The following is a 12,241-nucleotide window of genomic DNA, read 5'->3' on the forward strand; positions in this document are numbered from 1 at the left end:
AGAGAGAGTGAAGACATTCCATGTACTCACACACAGAACTCTCCAAAAGTTTATCTTGGGGTCTGGTTTTACAGCTGAGTGTCACTTCTGCACCACCCCAGACGCAAAAAAAGGGGCTAGGGGTCCTTCCACCTTAAAGATGCATGGGATCCAGAGTCTGTGCCCTGCATCTGTCATGGGTGGCAGGCACACCTAACATGAATGTGATTGACAGGTGATCTGAGTCGTGACCTGAGCCTCAACCTCGGCCTTTATTATTTGTTCCGAGTTGAGAGAGATAAAGGATGAGGCTGACTGCTAGCTGTGGACAGGAACAAGGAACTCCTAAGAGGATAGAATCCCCCATAGGAAAATGAGAGACCTGAATTAACTACATTTTAACTGATTTTTTACTATAGAAACAAAATTAAACAGTTAAGTAATTCAGCATCATACATCATATAATGATTATATAAAATTATGAAATATTAATTTATTACTCTGACTATAAACTATTAAAGTGTCTTAAAAATAACTCTAAACTTGAAAATATGTCAAAGAAAAATGAAATTCGGAATGCAGTGCTACACTGATGAAACCATGAGATTGAACAACCTGGAATAGATCCATATGTGTAAAGCTCACAACCACAACATGTGCTACAACATCATGTTTGTGACATCTGAGCACCTCAGTCATGTAAAGTGATGAACCAGTCAACTCACACTCATGTCCGAACCAAGGGTCACTTGCAGAGGGCACCAGTCGTTACCTGCTCATTCACCCATGTTGCTTATTTTATACCTTGTAGAAGCCCATACAGAGCACATGATGGTTTGGTCAAAATTGTCAAGTTCACATGTTTAGATGGCATGTGCCAAGTTAATTTAAGACAATAGGATCAGCAAATTATGAATAAAAGAAGTGTGTAAGGTGGCCTCTGCAAGTTATTCACTCGGTTAACACTGAGAAATTGTTTGTTTAAACATACTTGTTGAGGTAATGTTGACCTTATAATGCAAACTTTTTAAAAGACAAGAAGTGCAAGAAGCAAGACAAACACTGTACATGACTGGTCGTTAAGGACTATCAACTGAGGTCACATGTGTAACAACTGGCTGCAGAAAGTGTGACTGGACTACATTTTCTGCAAGAACTCTTGTCTGGTATATATTCATGATTTTTACTTCATCTAAAACAAATGACAAGATGAATAGTTATGCTTCACCCTGAAGAAAACTAAAAACAGCAAAGTATGATGGAATGAGAAATGGCTTTGTTGTACATTTGGACAGAATCTGGACTACGCATTCTTCAGGGTGAACCAATTGCAGCATTCTTGGTGAGTCCCTTCTAAGGTTTGTGAAGATGTCTCATGATAACTGACTATAAAGCTATCCTAGCCATGAAGACCACAGTACCAATACTAACCAAAATGATGGCATCCTATGGATTGGCAATGTTTCTTATAAAAACTTTAAATGTAGTAAACACTAAAAATAGTTGTTTCTAACAAATCTAAAACTGGAGTGTGAAAGCCACATGCTGCCCAAGCTTGGGTCATTAACAAGATTAGAAAGCTCAAAAACTCAGCTACAACTCATCCTCTACTCCACAACAGTTAGCAACCCTTTTAGCACTCGGTAATTATGCACCATCACAGACTGCACAAAGCAACTCTTGACTACAAGTACCAATAACTAGGTTAGTAGCAAGTAGACTACAATAAACAACCTATAAAATACAAATATCATTAATTAAGAAATAGTCACCCTGTCTTCATAATGATTCTTATAACTTTGGTTTTTTGTAACTGGGAAAAACTGTCCACACAACAGAGATAAATGCCATGGCCTTCCCAGCCATTACAAGTTGTTAAAACTTTCTGGAGATACTCTCAGTCCTTTTTTCAACATCTTAATGCTACACTTGAGATCAAACACTTAAAAGGTTATCTGAACGGGTTTAGTTATATTTTCAATGGGCAGGTTATGTCTTCAGAGGAACAATGATTATCTTTTATCAAATAAATAAAACTGATCTGGTTAATCTTTTTGAGAATGGGTTGGTAAATGAACATTAAAATGGCAAAACTCAACTGGGAAAGACCAAACACAACACCCATAGCACCATTAATAGTTTTCTCAATAAGATTCTGTAAGGGAAATGGGGGGATGGAAGGGCAATATACTGCCATTATCCTGAAGCCCCTTACCATAACCATAAAGCACATTACAATGGGGCACGTCATTAAGTTTTGAGTCTCAACATGTTTCCTGGACCATCAACATGAGCTAAGAACACCACAAAGAAAAATAAGATACATACGTAATTAGGTATGTGCTGGCAAATGACTGCCATGGTTACGTTAAATTAAGAATAAAGGCTCTAGACAAATACCACACTATAGAAAAATAACTCAGGAATCCTAATGATGGAAAAATAGTCACTGTATATCATCTTTTGTATAAAAAAAAAGTTACAGGAAAAAAAAAAAGGATTTTTTATAAAAAAATAAATATGAATTTAAAAAACAAAACATGCCTCATGGTCCATTTAGGCTCAAGGACTCAGAGGCTTAAAAAAAAATAAAAAAATAAAAAAATAAAAAAAAATACCAGCACCAGCGGCTGTTAGTATACACACCCATACTCCCGGTCCCAACAAGCTCCATTTACATCAACTCTGAACTGTGAATGTGTGACAAATGTGATGGCTAAAAATGAGCTAAACAAATGCTCCTCAACAAGAGACCAAGAGGTGAGGTGCTGCATGCCTATGTGCGGTGACCTACAGTGAGGCGTCTCCCCAGCCCCCTACATCACTTGGAGGATCTGGCTTGCCTCAAACACCGTGCCGGGTGGAAGGATTACTGGCGAGGACACGTGCCCAGCCTCCACACATACCAGGTTGGGGAACTCCTCCTCTCCAAAGTCAGGGATCTCCTTGGCCTTATCAATCCATGGGTTCCACACCACTGTAAAGACAAACTAGTGACTGAAAACACATGACAACCAAACCAGTAAAATTTTAGTAGATCCATTATATAAAATTGGAAGGTAATCAGGAGAACACTGCAGTGACTGTTGTATCTTTTAAATAAATCAGAATCACAGAAATATATTTTTTCTGTGGACATAAGACAAAACTTACTTTTATGACTATGACTTGAACAAAGCAAAACAAAACCCAGCTGACCTGTGTCCACAAGGTTATACTTCTGCATCCTCATCTTGCGGCCGCTGACCACATTGGTGATGATGTGCTCCAGGGGAGTGTTCTGGTAGATGCGGTCTGTCCACTCATTGATGGTCACCACATCCCGGTGCTCCTGGTACAGGGCTCCCTCCCGGGTCTAGAGCAATCAGGGAGTTTAAATATTGAGATGTGAAGCAGGGGAAACATACAGCTAAGGGCAATACTGGTGCAGGAAAGGAAGTATGACATTTGCAAAATTTAATCAATACAATCAAAGCTACCTAATAAACGTGTAAAAAAGATTATATAAAATATCATGCTTGTTTCACATAAGTCTCTGCTGAGGTATGAAGTAAGGCAACAAATCCAGGTATTTGCCCCCCTTACCTTGTCAATGTAGGTGCAGCCCCTCATGCCTGTGATCTGGCACCGCCGCACGTCAGGAACCTTGAAGTAAGTGTGCAGCAGGAAGGTGAAGGAGAGTGTCTCAGCACCAGGGTTGTACACGGAGATGTTGAAATGAAGCTCCTTCTCCCGCAGGATGAGGCGGTACGTTAGGCTGAACCTGTGGGGGTGAATATGTGTGTATGTAGGTGTCTGCACTAATGGGAGTGGAGGAGACAAATGTATGTGTGTGCCATTTCCAGAGGCTACAACTTTTCACCTGCTACATGAAGATCAATACAGAGTAATTTAGTGCAACTCATATTTCATGACCAACATTTTCAGGCACATTCAAGACAGAGAAATATGGTATGAATTTTCCATTCCACAACAGTATCAACAACCTGATAACACTACTGTCGAGTGAACAAGTACACTTACGGGTAGTTCCACATGGAGCGAGTAAACTCATTGTCCAGCAGCTGGAACATGGCCTCCACATCCCCTGTGGGTAAGCGCTCTGGGGGCTTCTTCAACTCCCAGCGGCAGATGCGAGCAAAGCCATGCTGCGGGCCAGTGCTCCAGGCACCAAACTGGGCTGTGGGGCGTGATAAGGATAGAGGAAAACTTATTACTACTGTTAATGAAAATATTTGTACCGTGTAAATTTATAGTTCAATGACAGTGAACTGCCAACTATTTCATTACATGTCATTCACCCTGAACTTTCTCTCTGGGTTCAACTTACGAAAAACTATTGGAATCCCTCCTCGGATGGCTCGTTTTCCATCAAAAATTGCTTGCTTGCTGCAAACAAAAAATGACTACCATTAGCAATATCTATGAAGTCATAACATTCTTATGTAAAACGGTCTTTTTAACTACTAAAATACATAATTATCAAAAAATAATTTGCCATACACAAAACATTGTGGTCAAATATTAACCTATTTTTATGGCTCAGTGTTCTTGCCTTTTATTAAAAAGCCACCTAATGCACAATTTAATTATCCGAGTAATGGTTGTCAGCTACAAAAAAAGTAACAGCTGATAAACCAAGCTTAGATTTAATTTTATAAAGTACTGGTACATAAATTCTTAGAAATAATAATAATAATGAGAGACAGAGAGAAGAAAAAGTTAAAGTCTGCAGAATAGGGCACTTTCATCCTCCCTCTCTCTCCCCAGTGCAGGATTCCCAGACCACGACTCAGCCACACACAATCCCTTGGGGGCTAGCCTCAGGCACCAGCCAGCCACACATCCCAGGTGGCTGCCACACTTGGGCTGCTCCACCCACACCATCTACACCAGACATGAACATCCCAACCCCAGTCAGGGAGATTCTAAGCAAGCCCAGTCTAAGGGAATGACTGATTGATTGGAGTGTGCAGTCATGGCACCACAACTGCACCATTCAAAGGGAAACTCTTGGTATAACAGTGGGAATGAACACCAGACTCAGAGCTGTGCAGGTTCTTCTCTCATCCCACTCCAGGCAAAATAGCAGGGTAGTGTAGGCATCAGTGACTACACTCGCCGAGGTTCACTGCCTCAGAATGCAACCAGACCACTTTTTCCTGGCCATTTTTGTTGGGCCGTTTCAGGTGGAACACAAGAGCATTCACAGCATTCGTTATGGCGTCTCGCAGTTGGAGTAGGAGACTGGAAAGTTGGGAGTTAGTGATGCGTGAGGTCAGGTACATGGTCAAGGTCTATGGCCCATCCCTGCCTCCCAACCACAGCACAGCCACACCTCCGCAACCACCTCTACTCCAGCTCTCCTCCACTCTTGTTAGCTCCACCACCTCACCACATTCATACCTAGACAGCTCAATCGCTTCACTACACAAGTTATATTTAGCCGTTTCCCTACCACAGCCATGCCATCTCACCTTCAAAACCACACATACTTCTCCACCTCAGCCACACCATTTTCCCTACAGCTACACTATCTCTCCACCACAACCATACTATCTATTCCCCCCCCAACCACCACATTCCTATCATTACATCACTTCCACCACAGTCATGCTATCTCCCCACCACAATCACACTGCCTCCACCCCTACCAGAGCCACTCTACCTACCTACACACACACACACACACACACACACACAAAACCTTTATCTTTAGTTTTACAGAATCTTGCTTGGGGGTATGAAAGTTAAATCTTCCGTGAAAGAAACTAATTTTTGCTTGCCACATAAATCGAGGTCCAGACATCCCACCCTTACACATGGTATCATCTCTTTATTTTTTTTTTGTCTGAAAGAGAACATAATTTACAGCAGAGTCTGGTCAAAGATAGTACCACTGTGCTGATTTTCTCAAGCGTTTCATCCTGTCTTTTTTCAATCCTCCCCCTTCCAGATAGAATCACTCATTGGAACACTCAGCCAGCCAGCCAGACTCATCCCATCCAATCTTCAACATGGAGTCTTCTTGAAGCTATCAATATGCTAACTTTTACTTTGTTTTGTGATTCTTCTATTTCAAAACCTCTTCCTAGACAGCAATTTCAGACAAGTCAGTGGCATGAGTAGCCTTAGGGCACTAAATAATGATAATCTCTGGCAAAGTATTTCCATTTGAACGAATATTCTACGACCCTTAAACAGCAGGTCATTCAGGAGAGCTCAAGCCTTGCCTCCCAGCCTCCAATGTACCCAGGCAGCCTGTACATATCCTCCTTTTTCCCCTTCCTCCCCTACTCTGTAATTTAGAGCATCCCCTGCCTCCACCCTCCCTGACGACCGCCCACAAAAACTCCTTCCTGTTCGCCGGGGACTCATGAAAAAGGCTAAATTGGAGAACTTGTATCCAGTTGGAAGAATCACGCCATGTTTTCTTGTGGAGGGAGGATGGAAGCTTTTTCTGGTGGTGAGCAACACAAGCTTTCACTACACAGCTTTTTAGCACATTAATTAACAGACTTAAGGGTGCTCATTAATCCATCTCCTGACAGCCAACCTGGAAATGTGCAAAGCATGACACACAACCCCAAGGTAAGCACACACACAACCCCATCCTGCCAACACCCCTCCACCACCATCACCACATCAGCAAGGCAGCGGCAACACCACTCAAGAGGTTACATGAAAACCCTCCATTTTTTTGTGTGTCTCAAAAAGCAGGCAATTATCAAGCCATTATACAAGGCAGCTCCCATAAAAGTTTGTGGGGCATGTACTGCATGACACGCAACTCCTCCTCTTCCTCCTCCTCATTCAAGGGACTCACCTAACAAAAAGTTGCTCCTGGTTGTTCACGCGCCATGACACCACCGTCGCACCTGTGGGAAACCAGAGAGATTATACCAAAACCCATTACCTGCACCAGCCACAAAAAGGAACATTTACCTGTCCTCCTCCATTGGTAATTAGCAATAGGGACAGCTGCACTGCTTTTTGTGTGGCTCATAATTATAGGATGTGATATGAAGTAGTTATCTCCTCCCCCACACAATGGAGCATGATACACCTGCCTCACAATGGTGGATGATAAGCCTCTGCATGTAGGGTAAAACAATAAGAACTTTTAATAATATACTAAAATACTAAGACCAAATAATACTTCAATGAAAATGTTACCAAGGCTACAGTTGTTTCTTGCAAGATAATAGATGCTAAAACATGAATGGGTGGATGAAAAAGTTGATAAAAGGGAAGTTTATCATACTCTTTCCAAATATATATATCGGACTTGAAACTCATCTCAGTCACTATAAAAAGAGAAAAGACACTACTCCTAGCACAATATAGTTACTGAACAAATTCCCACAAATCAAATCACCTCCTTCCTATAGTGTGTCATTTGGAAGGAAGCAAAGAAAGCCAACCATATAAATACCATCCAAAGCACTGCATACAAGTCCTTCCACCCTTACATCTCACACAAGGCAACCCAAGTTCAAGTGATTCATCCGAGGCCCTGCCCCTCCTTAACCTCTATCCCTACTCAGTGCTGCCCTCTTGGCTTTGCTCTCGCACTCTGTGAAGGACAAACCACCCACCCCACTAGGCACGCTCAACACCAAAAAAATCATATCAGCAAAGAAGGAAAATCAATATGACCCCCATCACACTAAATACTGATCCCTCTTTATTATGGTGTTAAGTGTGTAAAAGTGTGGGAGCAGGGAAGATGGAGGCAGCAGCATCAGCAGCTACCTCACACTCCCACTGTAGCTGCTGGGAGGCCCTGAATCAATAGCAGACGAGGAACTGGAGGAGTAAAAAACAGGGGAGAACTGCAGCAGGAGCCAGACAGGGAGCAAAAACTGTGTCACCATCTCCTCTCTCAGCTTCAACCCTGCCTCGAGAAAGGGAGCGAGGGCTTGCCACCACCACCACAAGCATCATCACATCCTGCTATGTTCCCCTATAGGACACTGATGGGGTGATGCAATGTCCTTGACACCCATGAAGAAGGTAGGGATGTGTCAGTGATGAGGATAAATACTCAAGTTAAGGCAGTGACTATGATATCTCACCACCCTGCTAGTCCTTTACCTGCAGAGGACTAGGTTTGATGGTGCAATAGTTCTTGAATATACTAAAAGAGAACAAAGGGAAAGGTACCATGAGCAAAGTGAGTAAGACTAAAAATAAGTATAGCCAGGAAAATGTCAAGAGAGGGCTGTGCAAGTGTTTCCCCTTAAGGAGCCTCAGTGAAATACAAAGGCTCCTCAACATCACTCCGGCAGCCATGAAAGGAACGTAAATTACCATCTTAATGTCAAGTCTTAGTGGATGAAGCAACAATCTTCAGTACAAAGGATTAACATTCAAACCTAAACCAGAGGTGTAAAAAGAACATCCTGCAATCCACGGTAGTATTACCCAGTGTTTCAGAACCATGGAGATAAGCTAAGGACAATAAAGAAGCAGTACAGCATAAAAAGCCTCTTACCTAACAACATATAAATTCAAAAACTCGTCAGCCTTCAAGGGGAGAACTGAGGCCCCACAGCGTTCTGCCCAACTCTCAGCGGGCAAGAAGGGCAAGTGTGAAGATAATTATATCACGTAATGAATGAAAAATATTTGTCCTTGAATCAGAACTTCTTGTTGGCCTTTGGAAGCAGCCTGGGGCACCCCATAAAAACATGATTCTTTACGTGCCACCAACAAAATTCAGAATCTTCTCTCTATCCATGAACTCCTGCCATCCAATGTCCAATATATTTTTTGGCAGCATGTAGATTGGCTTCCTCTATGGCCCAGGAGATGATGGATGACTCCAGTCTCAAGGCAAAAAACGTGTATCAATCAGTTACATAATTTGAAACATGTAATAATTTGACGGGCAGCAGGTGAACAAGATTCAATCCCCTCAGGTGCCCATTATTCTCCTCCATACATGTTTTTAGATGATTCACACACTATTCGATTAAAATTGTGGCGAGTACAAGATTCACAGAAGCTGAGGAGGATGTAATAATAATAAAAATGGAATATATTTCAAATGAGATACATTCCATCAAGAATACAATGCTCTCCAGACTTTTTGCTGTCATCATGGCAAGCAATAAAGTGAAGATATAGAAAAATATTATACTAGAAAATGTCTTGAAAATCTAAGAATAGTATATAAAAAGTGCTTGATTGACCATAGTCAGTCCTTGAGGAGAGTAAAGGCTGCCATGTCAGGTTTTATGAGCGGTGTTCTCAATATTTCATAAAAGCACATACATAATTCATACTCAATTATTGAATACTCTCATAAAACATTAAAACCCGCCAGTACACGGATGCCATATCCCTTTACTCTGAGTCTAAAGTATTCTTTGCTCCCAAGACAAACTGGATTTAGAGTTTTTTGTCTTGAATTCCAGTGGACAGTGAGAGTGGGAGGATAATGAGGATAGCAAAGGTGATTGTGGTGCATACATTAGGATATTAATTGGTCTGGGCATGTGATCCAGGAGATGATAAGAGCAAGGTGAGTGTGTTTGCTGGTTTTGCTGTGTGAGATGATAAAAATTTACAGCATCCCAAACTTAAGTATCCATCATCTCTCTCTCTCTCTCTCTCTCTCTCTCTCTCTCTCTCTCTCTCTCTCTCTCAGACTGCCCTCCCCCAAGGGGCCAGCTGCCTCCTAAGGCTTCCTGTCCTATCATTACTCTGCTGTGTGAGAACAGGTTTGTCATAACTTACAGGAAAAGAATGGGACTGATAGAAACTTGGTCAGAACTTGAATATACATTAGGCTACACAATAAACAAGAGATGACACAGCATGCCCTTCCACCCTTAAAGTTAAAGGTTACACATTGAAGACTCATCTCAGAACCTATAAAACTACCTAATAAAGCCAAAATATGCAGAAAATTCAGTATCCTAAACAAAGTAGGATTTCCTGGCTTGCCACACTGCAGGGTTAAGGGTAATACTGCTATTATTATACCCCCCAGGCCTCCCCTCCTGATGCAAGCTGTGGGCGTGAGTGTGGGGTAAATGGCGTCTGTATTAAGGTGGAGTAAGGAAAGTCTTAACTGGTCCCTTCAGGCTCCCTCGGGCTGCCCCTGCTACAAGTCCATTCCCAGGCCTCGGCAGCCGGCCATACCCACACACACGGCTCTTCCTCTCTCCATAGCATAATAGAGCACTAAAAATGGCCACAGGGAAAGCTCTGAGGCCCAAGGCGGCATCCCGAGGTAACCACCCAAGGCCCGACCCCTCCCCACCATGGGAAAAAAATAGCCCTCCCTCGGTCTTAACTCGTGCCTTATTTTCTTATTTTGACATGTTGAAAGGTGACACGGCCCTCTCCGAAACCCTCTCGACCTCCCTCTTTGGACCCAAACCCCTGGGCGCGGGACAGATCTTGCATTTTCCTCAATTTCCTTTGTTTCGTCAAGCCGGGGCGTTCAAAGAGGTGACAAAAAACTCGCCACACCACCAGACCAAAATCACGCGCGGGCGGCTCAGGCTCCCTCCCTCCTCCTGTCACCTGTACACCTGGCTCTGCTCCCCCGCCGCGGCACCCACACCCAGGGGCACGCCGCACACGCCCGCCCTGACCCTCGTGCACCCCAGAGACACACTCACCGTGCAGGTTGACCGTGCATGTGGTGTTGTTGCCGCGGTCCAGCACCACCACACTCGTCGCCGGCGCCGCCATCTCGACTACTGAGCTCGGGCCGTCTGCTTCGCTCCTTTTCCCGCCTCCGATTGCGATTCCGTCACGTAAATTTTGTTATTTTTCTCGATTTTTCCGCGGTCTCTTTACCCATATAAGACCCTCCTCTTCACACGTTCCACTTTCATATTATTTTCCGTCCGCTAACACCTTGCAAAGCGATGAAAGGTTGTCTTTCGAGTAACCAAATCGCAGGTTTTTTGCAGCAGGGGCGGGGCGGAGCGGGGCGGGGCGGACAGGGTTAGGGGGGGTCAACGTACTGCCCTCACGCCCCACTAAGGATTAAACTTGGCACTCTTTGTCACCTGCATCACAGGGGAATCCTCCAGGTGACGGGGAGCAGGTATTGGGAAGGGTAATCTATGGGAGGTTGGCCGCATCGACGGACGGCAGACGGCGAACGTTTTTTGTGTGAATGAAACCAGACACACACGCAGAGAGAGAGAGAGAGAGAGAGAGAGAGAGAGAGAGAGAGAGAGAGAGAGAGAAACGTACCGTAACTCGTTCACTATAATTCATCGTATATAATGTAACCTCAGTGAGGAGGAGACACATACATTATTATAGATTCCTCGTACCCTTTCTCCGTTTCTTATGAGCCTCAATGCCTTTAATAGTCACTCCATCAGGAACCTAATACCATTATTCTAAATCATTAATAATTGAAGTTAAAATTTTCTTTCAGTCTGCACTTTTCGTACGAACCCTGATTATTCTACGTGCATGCGTGACGAGAGAGAGAGAGAGAGAGAGAGAGAGAGAGAGAGAGAGAGCAGGGAATGCACGCACCTCGTCCAATATGAATGACCGATTTCTAATGAATAATGAAATACTGACAAGAACACAAGAAACTCAGGTGTATCAGGTGCGTATCCGCCATACCCAGGTTGTATAACAAAATCAACAACAACAACAATAATAATAATAACAATAATAATAATAATAATAATAATAATAATAATAATAACAACAATAACAATAATAATAATAATAATAATAATAATAATAATAATAATAATAATTTAATAATAATAATAATAATTTAATAATAATAATAATAATAACAATAACTTTTCCACTACTACTACTACTACTACTACAACTACCGCAACTAGTATATACTACAACTACACCTTGCAAGACGAAAACCATATATCAAATTTCCCATTACATATTTATTGGCTCCTCCTCCTTCGTAATACATTCTCCGTGCGTCCCTACATCGTTACTAAGCTCCCTTTATCTTCGTCCCTCATCACCTATATAGCAGATAGCAGGAAGCCCTTATCGGTCACCTCCAGAGAAAGGGTATATATAATAATCACGTAACACACGGACCCAAAGAATGACCCATCACGGAAAAGAGTAGTCATGTTAGGTTAGGTGTTAGTCTCTTTTCCCTTTGTCCTTGGTAAGTAGGTTTTGCTTTGCTCTGTTTTGTGTTGTGCTGGTTCTTGTACAATTAGTTTTGTATTGCTTTGTGTTGGTGCTCGTTCCGTAAGTTTTGTTTTGGTTTGAGTTTACGTGTAATAAC

The 12,241-nt window shown here is 42.7% G+C and overlaps 1 protein-coding gene across 2 annotated transcripts; it reads right to left on the reverse strand.

Moving 5' to 3' along the window:
- Positions 1-366: 366 nt before the first annotated feature.
- LOC127006646 (uncharacterized) lies at positions 367-10,732 on the reverse strand. 2 transcript variants are annotated; one of them, XM_050876797.1, is made up of 7 exons: positions 10,617-10,732; positions 6,806-6,857; positions 4,310-4,368; positions 4,003-4,159; positions 3,565-3,742; positions 3,178-3,334; positions 367-2,956 (listed from the first exon to the last, which is right to left on the reverse strand). In XM_050876797.1, the coding sequence occupies exons 1-7, from the start codon at positions 10,687-10,689 to the stop codon at positions 2,796-2,798; spliced, it is 837 nt and encodes a 278-aa protein (XP_050732754.1). In that variant the 5' UTR covers positions 10,690-10,732; the 3' UTR covers positions 367-2,795. The 2 variants fall into 2 exon arrangements, with proteins under 2 accessions (XP_050732754.1, XP_050732753.1); XM_050876796.1 differs by lacking the exon at positions 10,617-10,732 and adding an exon at positions 10,062-10,236.
- Between the last annotated feature and the right edge of the window lie 1,509 nt (positions 10,733-12,241).

This window comes from Eriocheir sinensis, chromosome 33 (genome assembly GCF_024679095.1).
Source record: "Eriocheir sinensis breed Jianghai 21 chromosome 33, ASM2467909v1, whole genome shotgun sequence".
Classification (NCBI taxonomy): domain Eukaryota; kingdom Metazoa; phylum Arthropoda; class Malacostraca; order Decapoda; family Varunidae; genus Eriocheir; species Eriocheir sinensis.

Excerpts from the sequence above, each read along its gene's own strand:
- LOC127006646 (XM_050876796.1), bottom strand. The coding sequence starts at position 10,164 with ATGCTATGGAGAGAGGAAGAGCCGTGTGTGTGGGTATGGCCGGCTGCC. Across the intron at positions 4,160-4,309 it reads AGGGATTCCAATAGTTTTTC|CCCAGTTTGGTGCCTGGAGC; the intron begins GTAAGTTGAACC and ends CACGCCCCACAG. Across the intron at positions 3,743-4,002 it reads CGCTCCATGTGGAACTACCC|GTTCAGCCTAACGTACCGCC; the intron begins GTAAGTGTACTT and ends TCACCCCCACAG.